Source organism: Lissotriton vulgaris, chromosome 11 (genome assembly GCF_964263255.1).
Source record: "Lissotriton vulgaris chromosome 11, aLisVul1.2, whole genome shotgun sequence".
Taxonomy (NCBI): Eukaryota; Metazoa; Chordata; class Amphibia; order Caudata; family Salamandridae; genus Lissotriton; species Lissotriton vulgaris.
This window is the reverse complement of record NC_141699.1, coordinates 418,355,559-418,379,926: the sequence shown is the minus strand read 5'-3', so window position 1 is coordinate 418,379,926 and position 24,368 is coordinate 418,355,559. Positions and strand designations below refer to the sequence as shown.

The 24,368-nt window shown below is 48.3% G+C and overlaps 1 protein-coding gene across 1 annotated transcript in view; it reads left to right on the top strand.

The window, feature by feature from the left end:
* GMCL1 (germ cell-less 1, spermatogenesis associated) overlaps window positions 1–24,368 on the top strand; it is a 318,745-nt gene that overhangs the window by 95,845 nt on the left and 198,532 nt on the right. Inside the window, exon 5 of the mRNA XM_086943476.1 lies at window positions 21,916–22,028. Coding sequence (XP_086799602.1) covers window positions 21,916–22,028 — 113 coding nt within the window. The remainder of the gene's footprint in view (window positions 1–21,915; window positions 22,029–24,368) is intronic.

Below are 24,368 nucleotides of genomic sequence, written 5' to 3'. Positions count from 1 at the left end.
GCGGTTTTTGATGGAGAGCCAATGAAGGTTTTGCAAATGGGAGGAGATGGATTGAAATTTGGGAATCTTGAGAAGGACTCTGGCTGCCGCATTCTGAACTAGCTGAAGTTTATTAGTAATTTTGGCCTGTGCATTCAAAAAAAGAGCATTACAATAATCTGTACGTGAGAAAATTAGGGAGGTGATGAGTGTTTTTGCATGAGTACTGGGGATATACGGTAGTAGCTTTTTTATTTTCCGTAACATAAAAAATGAAGAGGACACCACATTGTTAGCATGATGGGTAAATAGCCATTTATCATCAAATATTACCCCTAAGTTCCTCACCTTGGTGACCGGGGTGGGGGGAGGACCTAACTTGTCAGGCCACCAGACGGGAGACCAGATGGGTTCCAGTTTACCGAAGACCATTATCTCTGTTTTGGAGGAGTTCAGCTTTAAGCAATTGGCAGCCATCCAGTCACTTATTGCCAACATGCCTGATTGAAAGTTAGCGGCTACATCAGCACCGTCTTGATGGATAGATAAGACGAGCTGAGTGTCGTCGGCGTAGGTTGTAAGGCTGATATTGTGGGCTTTGATTACCCTCGCCAAGTCCGACACGTATATATTAAACAATGTCGGACTTAGCGAGGATCCTTGAGGAACGCCGCATGGAAGTGAAAAAGTGGGCGAGCAAAATTGTCCCATTTTGACTGTTAGGGATCGATTCTCAAGGAATGAAGATATGAGATTTACAGGATGATGTGTCTGTTTTGTACCATGGTCAAAATCAATTGCGTTCTATTATGCAGTTTGCATGGACCCTGCAGACGCTGAAGGCCGGAAAAGTGCCTTGGAATTACATGAATGTCACTTCTCTTTTTCTCCCCATTTAATTTAACTGATAAGCAACGTTTGCTTTCAATGATAGATACTTCTTTTTCCATGTAACACATTGAACGATTGGAGTCTTTACCTTTCTCAGTGGCAGAGGCCACTACTGCTACGTGGCTTATCCATGGGTTAATTACTTTACCATTTGCACTTTTCCAGTTTACAAATTGCATGAAATATTTTGCCATTGGTAGGTACGAGCCTCTTGGTAGCTCCTATTTACATGAAGCCTGGTCGCTCCCTTTCACTTACAGATGCCTTAGGGACGGAAAAGAGGTTTATCTGAAAGGTGAGGAGTGCACGGAAACACCAGATCACTCATTAATGTGTAATCAGGAACGGCCTAATTTAGCATGTGTTTTGAAAGGTACACCCGTACCCGCTATTGTTCCCACTTTCACTTTACTAGCAAACGGTAGTTATTTACTTTTAAGTAATGAAGATTGCTGTGGGTTATTAAAAGGCATAGCTTATGTAGTTAGTCAGTGAGGTTTGCTGTAAAAATGTGTTGTATCCACCCACGCATGGGAACTTGGATGTTTCCATCTGGCCGAGGATTCCGACCTTGAAAGCAGAGTTCAATAAGATGAGTCGAATAAGAGCCCTATTGTTACATAAAGAAGTTGCCCTGACATCTGCTCGTGAAACATTTGTCCTTCACGTAGCTAACACCCGCACAGAAGTGCATGCTTTATTAAATACTGACCTACCATTACATTTCGGTGAGCTGATTCATACTATTTTTAACGCATCCTCCACATCGGGGCTGGCGCACTTTTTTAAAGTAGTGAGCAGTGGTCTAGTGACTTCTTTCCAAAAGATATTGGAAACATTTCTGCTTTCTTCCATTCGATCTTTTCCAGCCTATTTGGTGGTTTTCCTGTTTTGCTGGCGCTGGCTGCAGGCTTTCTAGTGCTATTTTGTTTTATTCAAAATGGATGCCCGTCCTGTGTTCCAAGACGAGCAGTTGCGGTTAGCACTGTTTTGCAACATGATGCTTGAATACTATGGTACGCTGCCACTCGCCACCTTAAGTGCAGCATATGGATTATCGTTTCGATTTTCCTATTTCACCTGTGTCCAGCCTGTCTTTCATTGCCTGAGCTGCGATTTCGACTGGGCCCTGGATTTGTGTCTCTGCAATTTGGTGTCTCCTGAAGTGGATTTTAATCATCTCATGAGTCCCTAAATTACTCATGAATTACTTTGTTCTGACGGAGGGATTATGGCCTTTGCAGCGATGCATGGAATACTGGGTCGTTGGAGTATATTCGCAGTGGCGCAAGATTTCTTGGCACACAGCTTCATTGAGAACCCACCGAGTTGTCCTCTGATGGTACTAGAGGCTCCGGTAATTGAAGAGCATGTATGTTCTTTCTCACTATTGAATTGGATGGCTGAGTTGTTTTCGGATGATAACAGTGACTTCCTTTTGGAAGCAGTTGCTGCATATTTAGCATACTCGGTATTAGGCTGAGTTCTATCGAGGCCTCTGATATCATGAAACTTTTTCCAATTTTCTTTGGAAATTATGATGGACAATTTTTGTATCTGACCTATTGGCTTTAATAACAGTGAACACTAAATTGTCATGCTGGTGAGATTTTGTTTTTTTGGCTGACTAAAATATTTTTCCTCACCTACTCGAATCTGAACCGACTATTTCATTGAACTCTGCATTTCAACATTGAGTCCCTTATCTTATCCGTGCTCGGATCAAGGGAGGGTGTCATATAGGTATACATTGCCTATATGCTGTGTTAGGTTAGCATGAGCTTATTAGGAGTTTAAACGCCATTTTACCTTTCTGCTGCTTCTGCATACGATACATAGCTGTTGCTTTAGCTTTCAGCCTAGTAGAATGTTTTGATTCATGTGAGAATAATATGTTGTTACTCTGATATCAGCCTTACTTGGTGAGCTATGTCTCTACAGTGAGTGCAGAAACCTTCAAGGATATCTCAACACAGTGGTTGTTGTGAGGTCTGATCTTTGCACATTCCTAGACATAACATACATGCAGCTGCGGCCAAGTTCTGGCTTTAGACGCGTTTTATATTGCTTTGCACAGGAGCGTAGAAAAACACTTGGTGCTTCACATGCAGAGAGCTCGTGGAAGATGATGTGATCCCTTACCACAGGATCTTGAGGTATGGGGCCGCCCGCCCAAAGAGACCTTCTTAGATATAATATAATATACTAGCTAGGGAGGGTGAGAATTAGGTGTTACTGAACCCTATTCGTTTTAGCATTATACCATGCTTTCACCTTTTGTGTTCTATGGACTAGTGACTATGCTGATTACTTTGTTTCTTATAATATGTTTGCTTATATTAGCTAAGATACTGTGTTTAAGAACACTGCATTAGTGAATAAACATTTCAAATATGCATGTGTCTTCTTTGACTCCTTGTTCTGGATTGAAATGATTGTATAACGAAAGAGTGTTCATGTGTTCCACGTTACCTGAGGTGTACTAAGTCCATGTTCTGGTTTGTCTAAGCATTGGGGGTTTGTGATCACCAATGAGACACTGTAGCTAGTCTGGTAGGGGATTTAGGGTACTAAGGTGAGTTTTGGCACACCCTAATTCACTGAGGTTCCAAGTCTCTATGCACAGTTCTGTATGAGAACGGAATCCCTGCGACAATTGCATGCATATCAGGGAAGCTCAAGTGCCTGTTGATTAGATTCAATACTCACACACAATACACATGATGAGAGATCAGCAATGAACTTCATTACAAGAACCCATATCTAGAAGCAGTGTGGTCACATACAATACACTGAGGTTACAATGAAGCTGCCTATAACACCACAATAGAGGTATTCATGGAGGGTCAAATGAAAATGATGAGGCGTCTAAGGATTTCCAGAGTTTCCGGTTGGTCTTACGCCACGGAGAGGTGTGGAGAGCCGGGTTGTCCGCACCTCTTAAGAAGGACAACCACTCTTGCCACATTCTAAAGGATACATCCCTAGAGTTCTTCCATTTGCATAATGTGACTTTACAGGCTAAAAGGAGCAGGAGATCCATCAGTAAACGATCATTATCACTAACTAGTGGTAGATCAAGGACGCCTAATATGACGTATGAAAATTCTCTTGGGGGTTTGATGTTAAAAATGTGTTCTAAACATTCCTACATTTTATCCCAGTAAAGCTGCAGGGTGGGGCAGGTAAAGAGCATATGAGCGAGGTTTCCAACAGCTGAGTTACAGTTCCAGCAGGTCGGTGTGTCTTGTAAGCCCAATTTAAAAAGTTTTTCAGGAGTCCAGTATGACCTATTAAGTAACATATTTAGTCTGAGACAGGATAGGAGATATTTTATTTGAGAAGGCCGTACTGTATCCCATTCAAACGGAATATTGGTGGAGTTGGGCTCAGATTCCCAATACGCCTCATTACGTTTGTGCGCTTTCCTAGGGTTGTACAAAAGGGGGTGGTGATGGACGGAGCATCTGAATCAATCAAACACTCACACCCAGTCAAAAGATCTGGGTTTAATCCATCACCGTTCTTTAGCCCACTCTTCCACCCCAGTCCCGGTCCTCGAAAGCTTGTTTTTTTATTTTTTATTAAAAGACCTTTATTGATAGCAAAGCCATTGACATCACCAAGTGTAACACATAATCACAGTGCACCTCCTCATACATTATGATAATCACATGGGCAGCAAAGTATTAGTCCGTACACAGCCTTGTTGCTGGCATCCCGGGGGCCCGGCGGCGTAGTAATATATCGGTTGCATAACAGTGCCAAGGGAAGTGTTATTTCGCAAGCTGCGTGTTGGCGCGGTGTGTCAACTGGCAATCCATTACTGCAATCGCGGTCAACAGGCCTAGTACCGAGATAAGGTCAAGAAAACAACCCCAACTAAACTCCCACCCCACCCTCTAGAGTGTGACTATGTGTCTGCCAACCCAGCCCTATCTATCATGTCCCAATGTGTACCTACTCTGTGTCCCGTGTCTATCCTCCCGCAAGGAATGGTCCTCCCCCGGCAGTCCCCAGTCTCATCTCAGCGCAGAATCCTCACAGCAGCCCCTACCTAGCTCGGTGCACTCCCAACTCTCCTCCCTTCCATCTAGCAATGAACATGGTCAGAACCTTACTCCCCCACCCTGTCCTGGAGTTCAGCCGCCTCGGATGTGTCAGAGTCGTCTCCCTCCCCCTTCTGTAGATGCTCTTTATAAAGATCCCAGAAATTCTTGGGCCTACTCCTGGGCTGTAACAGGTCGCTGTATAGTTCTGTCTGGGTGCAGCAATACTGTAGGTCTCGCATCCATCTCGTTTTGGTTGGCAGGGGCCCTCGCATCCAGCAAGCCGCCACCACCCTCCTTGCCAACAGCAGTGCCATGTCTACCAGACGACGCAGAGAAGGGGCCAGTGGCTTAGAATAACCAAGGAGCGCCAGCGCCGGAGTGCGGGGTAGAGTCTCCCCCAATATCTGGTCTAGTTCGGCAAATACCTCCCCCCAGAATGCCTGCACCCCAGGACATAGCCACGCCAAATGGAAAAAGTCCGCCACCAATGTGCGGCAGCGTTCGCACTCAGCTGTGGGGCGTAGGCCATAGCGGTGCAATCGCTCAGGGGTATAGTACACCCGCTGTAGGTATTTGAAATGCACCAACCTGTGCCTGCCATTCAAGGAAATCTTACGCGTGCTGGAGCAGCAGTATCGCCACATAACATCATCTATGGGGGATTTAAAATCAGCTTGCCAGGCCTCCCTGGCCTTAGAAGGCTGTAGCCGCTGATGCACTACACCCAGCTTGTGAATCTGTGAAATGAGCTTCGCCGACGAAGTGGATTTAATTACATAGGTCAGTTCCGGGATCTCCTCCGGTTCCTCCAGGTTTGGGCCCAAAATTTCACGGAACGCAGAGCGGAGTCTATGATATTGGAATTTCTGTAGCAGGGTGGGGCCTGACTCCGTGGCAGCCAATTGGTCCCAAGTTTTAAGTGTGCCATCCGCGAACAGGTCTTCCATTCTCACTATGCCAAGGGTCCGCAGGGCTTTAACTACTCCTTTTTCGCCCAACGGGTCAAGCCAAAGGGCCCACTCGACGGGCATCAATGGGGAGTACAGTAAGGCGCAGCCACGAGAACTCATCAAGAAGTTCCAGGCATGGTTGGTCGCTTTAAGTGAGTCCATCCGGCCAACCGTACGGTCCGTGGGCAGGCAGACAGTGGCAGGCAGAGGGAGCGGGTCCGCAAATAACCGCTCCAATATGAGGTGAGGAGTCCGAGCATCACCGTGAATCCACGAGTGCAGATGCGATGCCTGTGCAACTCTATAATAGCGTTCCAGGTCCGGTGCTCCCAGGCCCCCCATCTCGCAGGGGAGTATCAGGGTCGTCCATCTGACTCTAGGCTGCTTGCCACCCCAAGCCAGCCGTATCATGACTTTGGTAAGTTGCCTAAAGAATACCTTCGACAATACCACAGGCAAATTCAGGAAGAGGAACAGGAATCGGGGAAGCACCACCATTTTCATTAGAGCTATTCTACCCAAAAGGGAGAGCGGAAGCCTGATCCAGGCATCAACGTCGTCGACCAATTTATTATATGCCACCCCGTAATTGTCCCGAATTAGGATCTCAGGATCCGTATGAAGGCGAATGCCCAGGTAACGGACAGAGTCAGAGGACCACTGCAGCGGGTACTCCATAGCGAACGGTCGTGTCACCGGGGTAAGTGGAAAAGCAATCGACTTATCCCAGTTCACCCTCAGGCCCGACAGCGAGCCAAAACGGACCACCTCTCGAAGAACCGCGGCAAAGTTAGCTTCCGGGTCTCTGACATACAATAACGTGTCATCTGCATAAGTCGATATCCCTATTTTATAGGTGGGAAAGCTTATCCCCTCCAGGCTGTGGTATTCCCGAATGGCACATGCCAGGGGTTCCGCCACCAGAGCATAGAGCAACGGCGACAGGGGGCAACCCTGTCGCGTGCCCCTCCCAATGTAGATCGGCTCCGTCACTCTGTCGCCCAGACGTAGCCTGGCAGAGGGCCGATGGTACAGTGCCCCAATCCGCTGCAGGAACGGCTCGCCCAGACCCAACTTTCGCAGTACACGCACCATGAAGGGCCACTCAACCGAGTCAAACGCCTTTTCCATGTCAAGGAAGATTGCCAGCGCGCTGTTCTCCTGCTTGACATGCTGCATAGTGCCCAGTACCGTGCGTATGTTGTAGGTCAAATTTCTGCACGGGACAAACCCGGATTGCTCCTTAGCGACCAGTCCTGGGACCAGTAAGGCCAGCCGAGTGGCTACAACCTTTGCATAAATCTTCGCATCAACATTCAGCAGGCTGAGAGGTCTGTACGAGCCGCAAAGGTCAGACGGTTTCCCCGGTTTAGGTATAGTGATGAGCAACGCCTCACGCATAGTAGTCGGCATTTCGCCATTCTCGCAAACAGCATCAAAGAGGGCAATCAAGTGTGGTAGCAGTAAGTCCTTAAAGGCTTTGTAAAAGCTAACCGTGAGGCCATCCGAGCCCGGGGCACTGCCCGATCTCATGCTCGCTAGAGCCTCCAGTATTTCGTCCTGGTGGAAGGGGGCCATCAAGAATTCCCTATCCGAGTTCTTGAGGAACGGCATCGCAATATGATCTAGATAGTCTTCCATTTCGTCCTCTACTCCCTGCGTCTTGGACTGATATAACCCTGCATAATATCTTCTGAAGGTCTCTAGTATCTGTTCCTCATCTGTGACTGTGTCGCCCTCCGGAGTCCTCAGCTCCTCAACGACCAGTGGGCGTCTAGAGCTTCGGACCATGCGCGCTAGTAAGGCGCCCGGCCTTTCCCCTTCCCCATACACTCTGGCGGTGGCATATTTGCCCATATAAAGGATCTCTCTGTCCGACAGAGCCTGAAACTCGGACAGAAGTTGGGTGAGCACCGGTCCCTCAGTGTCGTCGCTAGTAGTCAGTTGCCTAGCCTCCAGCTCCGCTATTCTATTCTCCAAAGTAGTGAGGTCACGCCTGATGGAGCGTAACACACTCGAATGCTTGGACATAGCCACCCCCCTGATATACACCTTAAAAGCTTCCCAGACCGTAAAAAAGTCGTCGACTGTGCCTATGTTTGTCACAAAGTATTGTTCTATATCTTCCGCAAGCTCCCCCCTGAAGGCGTCATCCAGCAACGCGAAGGGGGGGGAACCTCCAAGTGAAGGCCGGGATCCCCTTCCTGGCGGTCAAGAGGTGTAGGAGGATAGGGGAGTGGTCCGAAAGCGTGCGTGGAAGGACCTCGCATGCGCCAATACTACCAAGTACCGGGGGGGGATGCCAACCAGTAATCTATCCTAGTGTGCACATCGTGGAAGGCCGAGTAATGTGTAAAACCGCCCTTCGTGGGGTGACTTTCCCTCCAAACATCCACCAAATCAGATTTAGTCATTTAAGCTTTCATATGTGAGGCCGAAGCCACCGTGCGCCGAACTGGGCCCGCGGAACCGTCCACGGTTGGGTCAAATACAAAGTTAAAGTCCCCACCCCATAACGTCCAAGGCTGTGCATGTGACCTGGCAAGAGCAGACAGAGTCACATAGAATTCAGGGTGGTCATAATTGGGGCCATAAACGTTCACCACCAGTAGATCGAGGCCCTTACCCACACATCTAGCCAGGTCGTACCTGCCCTCCGGGTCAGCGTGCACTGGGATGAGCTTCAGCTGTGATGAGGGATTGGCCCAGATTAACACCCCACGGGCGTGTGTCGTGAAACCCGCGGCAACTATGTTCCCAGCCAAACCCCTGGATTGTAACATTCTGCTGGAGTGTGGTAAGTGCGTTTCCTGCAACAGGGCTAGGTCCACATGATGTCTATTGAGATAGCCAAGGACCTTCCTTAATTTACGGAAGTCGTTCAGACCCCTCACATTCCAGGTCATCAGTTTCAGCTTATTCGGGGCATTTGTAGGCAAGTTCTGATCGGCATTAGACATTACAAGGGTTCACGTGTGTAGAATTAGCAAGGATGAGCGAAGCAGGACACTGCAATTCACATAATCTCCAAATCGCCAGCCGGCGTCTCCGAACAGGTACAGCACCACACGACAGTTCACACTCCGTACAATCAAACCCCGCAAACAACCCCAGGCAACAACTCTCCCCAACAAACCAGAGCCTAGTCCCCACCCCTCGAACACCAACCCACCCACAGCCGACCACCCCCAACCAGGTCAGACAGGTCCCAAGAACCCACCCCATCAACCCTCAGTAAGTAGAGTGTTCAACAGTTCAACACTAACCCCTTAGAGAGTAGCACAACCAAAGGCACCAGGGCAGAGCGCGCCAAAATAGTGCACCACTGACTGTTCCAACGAAATGTCTGATCAGCGCCTCAGTCCGGCCCCTCTTATAGGACAGTGCCCCTCGAAGTGCGAGTGTAACAGCCCTCTCCCACCCATACTGGCCCCCCAATTCTGCAGCATTGATCCAGGATACCCACCCCCCGCGGCAACTACTACCTCACCAGCAGTGTGTGAGGCATGTGTCCGAGCAGCTTCTTCATCGCCTCACCAAACATCCCCAGTAGAGCGAATGTAGGCCCCACGTGCTTCCGCAACATGGAGTCCTCGTGGTGCCAGGGTCAGGTGACTACCTTCATTGCTGAGTTCCAAACCACGCTACAGCAACCTCTAGTCCTGGTCGTCCAGGTTCGATGTCGAGCCGGCTTCGTCCTCCTGGCCTCGCCTGGCCTCCTTCCGCTCCCGCGTCCAAGTCTTCAGGGACTTATGAAGTTCTTTAGGGTCTGTGAAGTAATACGATCTCCCACCGGTGTTTATGCGGAGCTTGGCGGGGTACAACATCGCGTAGTCCAGGCCCAGAGTTCGGAGTTGTTTCTTATATGGCGCAAACCGCCGCCTCTCTTCCTGCACCCTGGCAGTGAAGTCCGGATAGAGGGAGATGTCCATACCCTCATGTTGTAGTTTGCCCTTCTCCCTCGCAACTCGTAAAGCTGTGTCTCTGTCGCGATAGTTAAGTAGCTTCGCAATAATGGGGCGAGGAGACGCGCCAGGCTGAGGTTGCGGGCCCAACGTGCGGTGCGCTCGTTCCACGATGAACATGGGGGAAACACCTCCTCACCTAGTAGCAGCTTCAGCAGTTTCTCTACGTACAACTCCATCTTCCCCGTTTGTGTAGTTTCCGCTACGCCTGTGATACGGATGTTGGATCTGCGTGATCGCGCCTCCAAGTCCTCTGTCTTGTCTCGGATAACATGTAAAAGTCTATCAAACTGCTTTCTTTCTTTGTCCCATTCTGTTTGGGCCTCCTCAGCTTCGGTGAGACGGCGTTCCGCCATGTCTAGGCGCTCCGCGTGTTTGTCCACGCGCTCCGCCATGCGATCCATGCGGTAGGACAGAGCGTCTATCTTGGCGCCCATAGATGCAATGCTATCCTGGATGCCCTTCTCCATTGCAGCCAACATTTCTCGAAGCTCCGTGGGTGCCGGGGCCGTCGCTGTGGCTCCCTTCGGCGATGATTCCGGCGCCGCCACCTCCGACCCTTTCGGTCGGCGCCGTTCAAAGGAGAGCTTCCCCTGAGCCACGTCGTTCTTCCCCATCGTAGCCCCTAATGTGTAGAAGTCCAGGACAAGGGAACTCCTCTTCGGCAGCAGGCCGCGTGTGCAACCCAAGGGTCTCTGTTAGCAAGCGAAGTACTGCCACCAGTCTCCGGGATTCCGACGCGATCAAGATGGTGCCTGCAATGGCGGACTAAACCCTTCCTTTCACTTCAGCAAGTCTCTCATCGGCATGGCCCAGGAAGCAGTCAGGTCCACAGCTCCTGCCCCGGTCAACCTCGCTCTTCCGTGACCAGCGGGCGTCGGGATAGCGGTTCGCCGCAGTGGGGATCCAGACCGGCAGCAGTACCGTGTTAACGGTCGCTCCACCTCGTGGTGCAGGAGTTCAGTGTTGTTCTTCCCCCCGCCGCCGGGCCTTCGGGCCCTTCACTCATGGGGTAGTCGCCGACTAGGAAGGAGAGGTCGCCTCATTCAGTGACGAATCCAAACTATGGTCCGGTCTACGCCCAGCCCGACCACTCCCAGCGCTGAAGCCGCACGTACGGCGACGTCGCTCGGCCACCTCTCCAGGATAGTGCGCGGCTTCCGGCCTAGTCCTCCTCTTCCGCGCCGCCGGGGACAGCACCCTTGAAAAATCGGGAAGGCTCGCCCGTAGTCGACCCAAAAGGTCCTCAAATGCAGCTGGGGGTGCCAACAGATGTTCGAGAGCCCGCTATGGCATGTATGGCACGTTTAAGGATAGTTTAACAGGATTATTTCGGGGCTATGCGAGGAGCCGAAGGCTCACGCGTCCGCCATCGACGCCGGCTAGCTCCGCCCTCCGGTCCTCGAAAGCTTGTTTCCGGTCCAGGGAAGACATGGCTTGGCAGTTTGGGCTGGACTGTTCCCATGAGGCACAGGGTCAGACTGATTTGCATATAGCCATCTCTGAACTGGGGTGGCAGAGTGTGCTAAAGAACAGTGATGGATTAAACCCAGATCTTTTGACTGGGTGTGAGTGTTTGATTGATTCAGATGCTCAGTCCATCACCACCCCCTTTTGTACCGCTTTCTAGGGTTGGGCAGAAGAAGTTTGTAGATTTTAGAAACAGTATGGCCCGCTTTCAAAATTCGTGAAAGTTGGGAAGTGAGCGGAGGGTCACCAGGTTTAATGGAGCGTGCTAAAAGGAGAGCTTTCAATTTCAGAAAGTGGTAAAAATCCATGGGGGTTAAGTTGTGTTGCCTCTGAAGAGTTGGTGGGGGCCTTCGTAAAGATCTATTATTAAGTTTTTACCTTTCTGGGACCAGGGTTCCCAGTAGAGCATAGTGCCGTCAAACCTTAGAGAGGGGGTTTCACCACAAGGAGGCTATGTTAGATTTACGTAGTTTCAATATATGAGGAAGGACCAATCGCAGGAGGGCCCGTCTGGTGTTAAGGAGAATATATCGAGAGTGAGGAAGATGAGAGAGATCCATAGTGAGGAGAGCAGATAGAGGCATTTTGTCGATTTAGTGACCTCTCTATATCAAGCCAAACCAGAGTATAGTCCGAGTGTACGGTCAGCCAGTTGGCTCCTTGTTTGCATGGAAATGCTGTTTGGTAATTCCTGAAATTGGGGAGACCCATATCTCCTTTTTCTTTAGATAGTTGTAGCTTAGTCAGTGATATTCTAGGTTTCTTCCCCTGCCAAAGGAATGTATTGAAAAGTTTATCAATCTTGTTCAAAAAGTCAGCGGAAAAAGTCATCGTCAACATACTAGCTAGATAGTTCACTAAAGGGGTCACCATCATTTTCAGCGTTTCAGCTCTACCCCACCATGAAAGATATTTAGGAGACCTCCCTTCCACTAATGTGGAGATCTTTTTAAGGTCTAGGTTTTTGTTGGTGTGGGGGGTGGAAATCAAGTCTTTGTCAAAGTCAAGACCCAGGTATTTAAAACATTTTGGTTGCTAGGTCAGGCCAGATTCCCCCATAGTCTTTGTTGCCTCTGTTATTCAGGAGTTTTACTTCAGTTTTATCTTTATTTAACTTATAACCGGACACATTATAGAAGCTTTCAATTGTAGACATGAGAGCGGGCATGGCCTCATCGGCCCTTTCTGAGACCACTAAAACGTCATCTGCATAAGCTGTTATCTTAACCGTATAGCCGTTAAATTGGACCCCTGATATGCGATAATTTTTCCTGAAGTGATACAAGAATGTTTCAATGGCCAGTAAAAATAGAGCGGGAGAGAGGGGGCAACCCTGTCTTGTTCCTTGATGTAGCTGGAAGGGAGAATAGATCGAGCCACCTGCTCGGACCCTAGTGAGGGTCTGGAATATAGCAACATTACCATCCGCGTAAAATCTCCCCCTAGCCCAAACTTATTTAGAACCGCTTCTAGGTACGCCCAGTCAACTTTATCAAATGCCTTTTCAGCGTCAAGGGTAATGGCTACTGTGGGTGAATTAGTAAGTTTTGCCTTTTCTAATATGTGGGCTAAAATCCTGGTGTTGTCGCTGGAGTCTAACCTTTTAAAAGCAAACCTGAGAAGGGTGAATAAGCTTGGGCAGGAACTTCTGTAGGCAGTTAGCTAAATCATTGCAAAAAGCTTGCAGTCAATATTAATGAGGGAAATCGGTCTTTAATTTTTGGGAAATGTTGGGTCTTTCCCTTCCCTAGGTATGACTGCAATGATGGCTTCAGCCAGCATGCCTGTGATTTTGCCTGCCTCACTAAGTTCGTGGAATAAGTGTAAAAGTGGTAGGGGTAAAAACGAAGAGAAACACTTCTAGAATTTTGCGCTAAGCCCATTGGGGCCAGGTGCCTTCCCACATTCAAGCGATTTAATTGAGTTTTCAATTTCCAATGCTGTGATTGGGCTATTAAGTACTGACTGCTCCAACTCTGATAGAGTTGGCAGGTCGCACTCGTTTAGGTAATTTTCTTTTTAAATGCAACATGTTCTCCTTGTGTCATTTTACCTGCTTTGTCACTGAAGGGTGAAACTGTTGTTTTCGTCTCCTGCCTTTCCGGCTAATTAAATTCTGCACTTTCATTGTTCGAGATGAATGTAGTATATTCCGGTCTGCGTGCAAGATCTGGTAACAAATCACTTAAATCCGTACAAACAATGTAAAAGTAATAGAGGCGAGATGTGCCATAATTTTTATAATGGAGTAACACGCTCCATAGCCAAAGTGATCTACCTTCTGTAATACTTATTTTGAGCAGGTAATACAGCATTGCAGTGCCACTGCTGCAAACCATTGCACAGAGTAGGGGTAAAGATAAAGCAAAAGAAGTTGCTTGATGGGTATATAGGGTAGAAAGAGAAACTGGTAACAACATGCATGGTCACTTTCAGGAGCCAGCAGCTTCCACACCATGACATGCCTAGCACTGGCAGTTGCCAAACCACCTTGTTTCTTTTTCCAGTTCATGCTGAGAGGATTACAGAAAATTTTAGGGGTTTGTCCATCTCTTCGACCTTTGATTCTTTTTTCTATGCCAGTGATGGTCCTGAAACATGCCTCTGTCTCTGATCACAAAGATGATTGTCCCTAAACTATCTACTGGCCTCAAGATTTTCCATCTTAGACCATTTTGGAGATTCATTTGCCTGCTACCCTACAATCAGAACATCCGTATGAAGTGTTTACCTCAGAGGCACAGGAGAAAGAAGTCTTCTACACCTCTTGCTGATGATCCACCAGTGTCCAAAACAGGTGCAGCTATGTTGTGGACTTCAGTTTTACTGACCTAATACCCTAACACTGTCATCACCAACAAAAGGCGTAACCACCTTCTAAGACTTACTAGTCCAGGAGTAACAAAGCATCATATTGCTTTGGAAATCCCAAGTTAAGCAGTGTTGGTGACCTTGGAGACATTCCAGCCATGAATCCCACATAGATATTGATTTCCCTTGGCACCATTGTTGTCAGAGCTTGTAGAGACATTTCTCACTTCGGCACCCACCAAGACTGCTCCATTGCACCGCCTTAACAAATATAAACAAGCACTGGCGTTGCCAATAGGTCTCGCAGTAGGAAAGTTGGAGCTATTGGTTTTGTAAATGACAAAGCCCTTTATGTATTTAAAATGATAACCAAAGTGAAAGGCATTGTAATTTGCAATTGTAATGGCTCCAACTGTCGTACTGCGAGACCTATTGGCAACGTGAGTGGTTTTTCGTGTGTGAGTGGCGTTGTGTGTGTGAGTGGCGTTGTGTGTGTGAGTGGCATTGTGTGTGTGAGTGGCGTTGCGTGTGTGAGTGGCGTTGCGTGTGTGAGTGGCGTTGCGTGTGTGAGTGGCGTTGCGTGTGTGAGTGGCGTTGCGTGTGTGAGTGGCGTTGCGTGTGTGAGTGGCGTTGCGTGTGTGAGTGGCGTTGCATGTGTGCGTAGTTGAGTGGCGTTGCGTGGTTGAGTGGCGTTGCATGTGTGAGTGGCGTTGCGTAGTTGAGTGGCGTTGCGTAGTTGAGTGGCGTTGCGTAGGTGAGTGGCGTTGCGTAGTTGAGTGGCGTTGCATAGGTGAGTGGCGTTGCATAGGTGAGTGGCGTTGCGTAGGTGAGTGGCGTTGCGTAGTTGAGTGGCGTTGCGTAGGTGAGTGGCATTGCGTAGGTGAGTGGCGTTGCGTGTGTGAGTGGCGTTGCATGTGTGCGTAGTTGAGTGGCGTTGCGTGGTTGAGTGGCGTTGCATGTGTGAGTGGCGTTGCGTGGTTGAGTGGCGTTGCGTGGTTGAGTGGCGTTGCATGTGTGAGTGGCGTTGCATGTGTGAGTGGCGTTGCGTAGTTGAGTGGCGTTGCGTAGTTGAGTGGCGTTGCGTAGTTGAGTGGCGTTGCGTAGGTGAGTGGCGTTGCGTAGGTGAGTGGCGTTGCATGTGTGAGTGGCGTTGCATGTGTGAGTGGCGTTGCGTTGTTGCGTGGCATTGCGGCGTTGCGTAGTTGAGCGGCGTTGCGTAGTTGAGCGGCGTTGCGTAGTTGAGCGGTGTTGCGTAGTTGAGCGGCGTTGCATAGTTGAGCGGCGTTGCATAGGTGAGTGGCGTTGCATAGGTGAGTGGCGTTGCATAGGTGAGTGGCGTTGCATAGGTGAGTGGCGTTGCGTAGTTGAGTGGCGTTGCGTAGTTGAGTGGCGTTGCGTAGGTGAGTGGCGTTGCGTAGTTGAGTGGCGTTGCATGTGTGAGTGGCGTTGCGTTGTTGCGTTGCGTGGCGTTGCGTAGTTGCGTGGCATTGCGGCGTTGCGTAGTTGCGCGGCGTTGCGTAGTTGAGTGGCGTTGCGTAGTTGAGGGGCGTTGCGTAGTTGAGTGGCGTTGCATGTGTGAGTGGCGTTGCGTAGTTGCGTGGCATTGCGGCGTTGCGTAGTTGCGCGGCGTTGCGTAGTTGAGCGGCGTTGCGTAGTTGAGCGGCGTTGCGTAGTTGAGCGGCGTTGCGTAGTTGAGCGGCGTTGCGTAGTTGCGCGGCGTTGCGTAGTTGCGCGGCGTTGCGTGGCATTGCGGCGTTGCGTGGCATTGCGGCGTTGCGTAGTTGCGCGGCGTTGCGTAGTTGCGCGGCGTTGCGTAGTTGAGTGGCGTTGCATGTGTGAGTGGCGTTGCATGTGTGAGTGGCGTTGCATGTGTGAGTGGCGTTGCATGTGTGAGTGGCGTTGCATGTGTGAGTGGCGTTGCATGTGTGAGTGGCGTTGCATGTGTGAGTGGCGTTGCATGTGTGAGTGGCGTTGCATGTGTGAGTGGCGTTGCATGTGTGAGTGGCGTTGCATGTGTGAGTGGCGTTGCATGTGTGAGTGGCGTTGCGTTGTTGCGTGGCATTGCGTAGTTGCATGGCATTGCGGCGTTGCGTAGTTGCGCGGCGTTGCGTAGTTGCGCGGCGTTGCGTAGTTAAGCGGCGTTGCGTGTAGTTGCGTGGCGTTGCGTAGTTGCGTGGCATTGCGGCATTGCGTAGTTGCGCGGCGTTGCGTAGTTGAGTGGCGTTGCGTGTAGTTGTGTGGCGTTGCGTAGTTGCGTGGCATTGCGGCGTTGCGTAGTTGCGCGGCGTTGCGTGGCGTTGCGTAGTTGCGTGGCGTTGCGTAGTTGCGCGGCGTTGCGTAGTTGAGCGGCGTTGCGTGTAGTTGCGTGGCGTTGCGTAGTTGCGTGGCGTTGCGTGTGTGAGTGGCGTTGCGTTGTTGCGTGGCGTTGCGTAGTTGCGTGGCATTGCGGCGTTGCGTAGTTGCACGGCGTTGCGTAGTTGCGCGGCGTTGCGTAGTTGCGCGGCGTTGCGTGTAGTTGCGTCTTTGCGTGGCGTTGCGTAGTTGCGTGGCGTTGCGTAGTTGCGTGGCGTTGCGTAGTTGCGTGGCGTTGCGTAGTTGCGTGGCGTTGCGTAGTTGCGTGGCGTTGCATGTGCGAGTGGCGTTGCATGTGCGAGTGGCGTTGCATGTGCGAGTGGCGTTGCGTTGTTGCGTGGCGTTGCGTAGTTGAGCGGCGTTGCGTAGTTGAGCGGCGTTGCGTAGTTGAGTGGCGTTGCGTAGTTGCGTGGCGTTGCGTAGTTGAGTGGCGTTGCATGTGTGAGTGGCGTTGCATGTGTGAGTGGCGTTGCGTTGTTGCGTGGCGTTGCGTGGCGTTGCGTAGTTGCGTGGCATTGCGTAGTTGCGTAGTTGCGCGGCGTTGCGTAGTTGAGCGGCGTTGCGTAGTTGCGTGGCGTTGCGTAGTTGAGTGGTGTTGCATGTGTGAGTGGCGTTGCATGTGTGAGTGGTGTTGCATGTGTGAGTGGCGTTGCATGTGTGAGTGGCGTTGCATGTGTGAGTGGCGTTGCATGTGTGAGTGGCGTTGCATGTGTGAGTGGCGTTGCGTTGTTGCATGGCGTTGCGTTGTTGCGTGGCGTAGTTGCGTGGCATTGCGGCATTGCGTAGTTGCGCGGCATTGCGTAGTTGAGCGGCGTTGCGTAGTTGAGCGGCGTTGCGTAGTTGAGCGGCGTTGCGTAGTTGAGTGGCGTTGCGTTGTTGCGTGGCGTTGCATAGTTGCATGGCGTTGCGTAGTTGAGCGGCGTTGCGTAGTTGAGCGGCGTTGCGTAGTTGAGCGGCGTTGCGTAGTTGCGCGGCGTTGCGTAGTTGCGCGTAGTTGCGTGGCGTTGCGTAGTTGCGTGGCGTTGCGTAGTTGCGTGGCGTTGCGTAGTTGCGTGGCGTTGCATGTGTGAGTGGCGTTGCGTTGTTGCGTGGCGTTGCGTAGTTGCGTAGTTGCGCGGCGTTGCGTAGTTGAGCGGCGTTGCGTAGTTGAATGGCGTTGCGTAGTTGAGTGGCGTTGCGTAGTTGAGTGACATTGCGGCGTTGCGTAGTTGCGCGGTGTTGCGTAGTTGCGTGGCGTTGCGTAGTTGCGTGGCGTTGCATGTGTGAGTGGCGTTGCGTTGTTGCGTGGCGTTGCGTAGTTGCGTGGCATTGCATAGTTGCGTAGTTGCGCGGCGTTGCGTAGTTGCGCGGCGTTGCGTAGTTGAGTGGCGTTGCGTAGTTGAGTGGCGTTGCGTAGTTGAGTGGCGTTGCGTAGTTGAGTGGCGTTGCATGTGTGAGTGGCGTGGCGTTGCGTTGCGTTGTTGCGTGGCGTTGCGTAGTTGCGTGGCGTTGCGTAGTTGCGTGGCGTTGCGTAGTTGCGTGGCATTGCGGCGTTGCGTAGTTGCGCGGCGTTGCATAGTTGAGTGGCGTTGCGTAGTTGAGTGGCGTTGCGTAGTTGCGTGGCGTTGCGTAGTTGCGTGGCGTTGCGTAGTTGCGTGGGGTTGCGTTGTTGCGTGGCGTTGCGTAGTTGCGTGGCGTTGCGTAGTTGCGTGGCGTTGCATGTGTGAGTGGCGTTGCGTAGTTGCGTGGCGTTGCGTAGTTGCGTGGCGTTGCGTAGTTGCGTGGCGTTGCGGCGTTGCGTAGTTGCGCGGCGTTGCGTAGTTGAGTGGCGTTGCGTAGTTGCGTGGCGTTGCGGCGTTGCGTAGTTGCGCTGCGTTGCGTAGTTGCGTGGCGTTGCGTAGTTGAGTGGCGTTGCGTAGTTGAGTGGCGTTGCGTAGTTGAGTGGTGTTGCGTAGTTGAGTGGCGTTGCGTAGTTGAGTGGCGTTGCGTAGTTGCGTGGCGTTGCGTAGTTGAGTGGCGTTGCGTAGTTGAGTGGCGTTGCGTAGTTGCGTGGCGTTGCGTGGTTGAGTGGCGTTGCGTGGTTGAGTGGCGTTGCGTGGTTGAGTGGCGTTGCGTGGTTGAGTGGCGTTGCGTGGTTGAGTGGCGTTGCGTGGTTGAGTGGCGTTGCGTGGTTGAGTGGCGTTGCGTGGTTGAGTGGCGTTGCGTGGTTGAGTGGCGTTGCGTGGTTGAGCGGCGTTGCGTGGTTGAGTGGCGTTGCGTGGTTGAGTGGCGTTGCGTGGTTGAGTGGCGTTTCATGTGTCAGAGGCTAAATGTTGCACAGGGAGACCTCCAGTGGTAAGACAATCAAAAACAACTTAGAAAACATTTCACAGTATGAAGAGATCAAACTCATGAACAAGCGTGATACACCTCAGCTAAAAATCATGATAAATAACAACACACATTAGAAGTGAAACTGCAAGTACAGAAGGACCAGCTTTGCTTGTTTAAAACTCCCACTTCAGGCAGATGAGTGTAATGTGTAAAGCGTCTTGTGCACATGAGCAGATCGGAGTCTGGAAGCAAATACAAAGAAGAGGAATGACTGAGGCGCATTGGTGTGAAGCACATCAAAGGGCTTCTCCTCCCCTAATTAGCCGTTCCGGGGAAACTGAAAACCTGCGGCCGGCCATGAATAATTAGGGGAGGAGAAGCCTTTTGATGTGCTGGGCTGGCTGGCCCTGAATGCGCGTGCATGTTATCACGTGGTTCACGGGCACTGCATGAAAACCGCGGGGCTGAAAGCCCTTTGGTTTGAAGCTGTTTTCGCCACATGAATTCTCGCTCCGCTCGATGCGCTTGCGCACATCGATAGGTCGCGAGACCTAAAAACCAGATCAGGATCCCATATACAGAGTATTTCATATTTTCAGTTTTTATTAGTTCTGAATTCAATTTTATTTTCTCAGTGATTTCCAATGTTTTTCAAAAATCGAAAAGAAAAAACATTTCTTTATCAATAATTATCAGTGTTTACTCTACTTTGCACCATATACCTCGGGTTGGTGTTTGCCCAGTGCCTGTAAACAATTTGCTTTTTTACCTCCCTTCCCTCTTTCTTTCATGTTTTCAATTCTTCCTTCCACTTTTCATGCTCCTAATTATTTTCTTCAGTAATATTTAATTATTTCCATCTACTCCATGCCTGTCCCTGTTGCCAGCACTCAACTAATGTTTCCACCAGGACAATCCTGGTCTAGTATGTGGACAGATGGTGATGTTTTTACATCTCATTGACATTTTATTGCAGAAGATTAATGGTGAGCATTCAAACAAACAACCTTCCTGCTGCCCTATTCTTCAGACAAATGAGAAAAATCTACTGTAGATTTTGATTCAGAATATGAGATACATATTATAAAGTTGTGTTTTGTTCTTGCAAGACAGCGCCACACATCCCTTTTCTTTGTCTCGAGATACCAAGAAAGGATTTGGCAATAAATGTGGTTTCACTGCCTGATCTGACCTAACCTATTCCTCCACTACATGGTCAGATGGGAGAATTCTGATAAGGAATTAATATGCATATTGTTGGCTATGTGGTCTTTGGCGATTGAAAACTGTGCTGCTTTATAAGGAAGCAGCGGAGTTAGTAAATAAACTTAGTGATATTCAAAATTCCTTCGGTTTTTGCCTGTGCAATTAACATTGTGAATGAAGTTTATCTTGGCATTACAGGACACACGTGTAGGAAAGTAATAACTGCACCTGAATGACACACGTTAGTGATCGATTCCTTACCTTAGAATATCCCCAGGCGTCAGACTGGATCCGGAAAGTTTTGCTTAGCAGTACCTCTGAGCGTCAGTAGGTGGCGTCCTGCGGCTCAGCGTCAGTCACTGGCGTCAGCGCCGAGATGACGTCACGGAGGGTACTTAGGCGATACCCATGCGCGCTGACGTCAGTTCTTTATTTTTCCGCGCCAGCGAGCGCAGATCCGGATTGAGCATGTACCGTAGTCACTTTTTGACTACTTTTTCGGGACTTTTGTCCCCCCTTTTTTCTCCTGGTGCACGTAGGGATGCCCGGCTTCAAGTCTTGCTGGTCGTGCTGAGTACATTTGACCTGACTGCTGGCTACTGGCAAATCAGACTAGCTGAGGATGCCAAGCCAAAAACAGCATTCTCAACCCCTTGTGGGCATTACCAATTTATTGTGATGCTCTTTGGTTTAAAGAATGCACCTGCCACATTTCAGAGGGTGGTGAACAAAGTCTTAACAGGTCTGGAAGCCTATAGGGCAGCATATGTAGATGATATGTCTGGCTTTAGCACCACCTCCATTCTTTCTCTCTCTTCTCAAAATTGAAAATTATGTGGGTCTCTTCCCTCTTCAAAAATCTAAGACTCTTCATAGATCTCGTGCATTAACAAAAGAAAATAATAAAAAGTAGTACCATTGCACAATCTTTTTCTGGTTTCATTGCCCAGTTCCATCTAACCAATTGATATATCCTTCTGAATCTGCTGTCAGGAGAGATTCAAAAGAACTTCAAATTGCGATGCATCCTGTGACAAGGATCCGCACTGTAGCCTTTTCCCTTCAACTACACAGTTGTGGACTCTGTTGGCGCTTCCATGCTTCATGTATCGCACTGACCGTCATCTCTGTTCTTATCATCTAGATGAACTCTTGCTTGTAAATATTTGATGTATGCCACTCTTTAAAATTTTATTATAAAATGTTGTTCCTCTTACCGTATTATTTTACATTATGTATTTTCTCTTTGGAATCTTGGTTGCTTTCTTTAATTTGTAACTTAACGCTCACTATGCAAATTCTTTCCTTTATATTGTAATCACTGATGGTAACTTTAGGGGAACTGTTAATTCTGTGCATACATGATGGGAATTTGTATTTGCTTTCTGTACTACTTTACATTGTACATTTCTATATCCTAAGAATCTGGTTTACTGTTTCTTTTTACTTTATTATGTAATCCACAAGTATCAATACTTATATATTTTTTCACTGCATGGAGTGCTGTGGTGCCCCTGACTTTGTTCATGCTATAAAAAACACAGCATAAATAGATGAGTGGTGGAAAACTAGGATTGCAAGTAAGTAATCCTTACCTTCACTTCCTCTGTGCAGTTGGGTGGCCGTCCTCTGTGGATTTCAGGTAATCAAGTTTAATCTGTTAGCAAAGTATAACTCTACCCACTCCCCAAACAGAAATCAGTAAAATAGATTGTGTGCTAAGAAGCAATTTAAAGAAGGGTGATTGAGCCTTTGCTCTCAGGCTGTCTGGTTCATGTGGCCTAATTTTCAGAGGCATATTTTTCATTGTCTTAATGCCAAAAGTGATGAGAATGCATTATGTCATGGCCAATTTTTATTCAGAAGTTAAAGTGGAATGTGATGGCGCAGGTTTAGTCAATGGAGACCTTTTACCTTTGATGCCCTAATGTGTATCTATTTTTCCAGGATGGTTTAATACAACAATGTGGGGAGGCTATGAAGGAAACTATAAATGTGAAAACAGTCTGCAGCTACCACACTGCCGCTGGGACCTATGGCTTGGACACTGTGAAGAAAAAGTAAGAGATGACCGTTCACCTATTAGTTAATTTTTGAAGCTTTTGGTGACTGCATTCACCTTAACACTACTGTCTCAGGCTTATTGCCATACCACTAGCTTATTCACAGTCCACCAAGTTATCAGCCCATTATAATTTAAACTGCCTTTTCTAGTTTTGGGATTTGCTGTATCTATCTTTTACCCTATCGTCACTGGCCTGCATTATGCACCTTGCCACTACCCCAGTTCCTTAGCAAATTATTACCTCATTGCTCCTTTACATAGATACAGTTGTAATGTTCTTTTTCTAGAAAAATGCTCCCAAACCATTTTTTTCTGGATTCTTGCTGGTGTTATATGGTTTGTGCTGGATTCTAAATTCAGTTCTGGAGGGTATCTTGAAGTGGCAGTGATCAGATTCAAAGAGCAGCATTTGTTATCTGTATGCTGGAGCAAGTCCTATTTCATTTTTGTAATTTCTTATACAAGCCTGCTCACTTTTGTAATTGGCATCAGTTCTACTGTTGTGAGGTGCCTTGATGGCTAAAATATGTTGTAATAAAGATGTCATGTAGTCCAAGTATTAAGCAGGTAGTTTTATTGAAGTAAGATTTTGCCAGGTAGAGCCCCACCAGGAACAGCCTTCCTGATGCTCAGCCCTTACTCCAACTGACACGCCACATCCAGGCATCCTCACATTCCATTAGATCACCATGCACGCCAACATTCCACAGCACATTTACACTGGCTGAGCAGCAGGTATAACAGTCTCACATTCTTGAAAGTTAGAGCTATTGGCATTGCATTATTCTATGTAATTCCAATAGCTCAAACTTTCAGTAATGCGGGACCTACTGCATTGCAAATGCTTATTTAGAAATCTTTGTATTACTGAAGGCTGTGAGACACCTAAAGATATCTCTGGGCCAGACCAAAAAATAAATCTTCTCCACAGAGCTCAAATGCATGCCCACCTATTGTAAGTGCTACAGAAATGCTGTCATGATAATGATCGTATGCGAAAAGCACTGTTAAGAAAAGGCCATCAGCACACTGTTAAATATGAGCTGTCCTAATCAATGTCCCACTTTCTCATCACCTCCATATTTACAGAAACCAAAATCGTATTCATTTTGACCTAAAGTTAGTATTATAAATGTTTTAATGACAATGATATGCTAAAACGATAGTCCTCATTAACTTGTTTACCTTACATTAAAGCATACAGATTTCATCATTGCCGTAGTTTGTATAGGAAATAAAACATATTAATTAATATATACGTTTTTAGTGTACAATACCAGCAAATTTCTCATTACACTTTGTTGTTTCTTTGTATTTGGCAACAGTAAGATATGAACCTTCTCTTTGAATTTATCAGCTTGAAATCTGCAATTAAGTACTAAGAATACATCACTAATGATATATTTACATCTAAATGTGTGCAGCATTGTGATTGTTTTACTTTTAGTAATATTTGAGCAACAGCAATGTATCTGTCGTCTTTACCATAGATAATGATGATCCATAGATAATGATTTGCCAATCTGCCACTGCGCGCCATGCTTCTGTTTACTATACATGAATCATTTAAATCAGCTATTTGAAACAATATTCCTCGCATTTCTTAGAAGAGGACAAGTCCAGAGAATATGGCCACTTGATATATGTTCCTGGTTCATTATCTGCCTTGCTTTACATCAATTAATTTATTCCAGGAGCCTTCTGTTCCACAACATGCCAAATGAATAGTGTGTGGTGTGCAGTTGTTTGTGGTGAGCTCCTTGTGTTTGCTGAGGTCTGGCGAAAGTCAAAACCTTTTGATTTCACTAAAATGATATGTATATGTTAGAACTGGCTATTTCTGGTAGGCTAAGGCTGACGCCAAAGCTAGGCAGAAACCACCATTCTAGTCCGGGCAAGGGAGTCACACACCAAGAAAACCCCTGCTCACCCCCTGGTAGCTTGGCACGAGCAGTAAGGCTAAACTCGGAGGCAATGTGTAAAGCATTTGCGCCAGCCCACAACAGCAACAACATACTAGGTACACCACAAAAGGAACTCCACACAAGGTTATTATAAAATAACTTTTGCATTGTAAAAACACATCAGATAGTATCACACAATATACATGGTGCCAACTGCCACGGGCAATATTCACAAGGGATTATGTACAGGACAGGGCCACAGGGGCCACTGTCAGAATCAGCACTTAGTAGAAATTAGAAATTTAGGATATAACATCACCTCTAGAACTTAGAATAAGTATAGCACAAAATAACAGTTATAAATCACATCCAGTAACTACTGGGAACAGGTACCAGGACCTCACTAGGACCACCTGTACTAAAAAGAACAA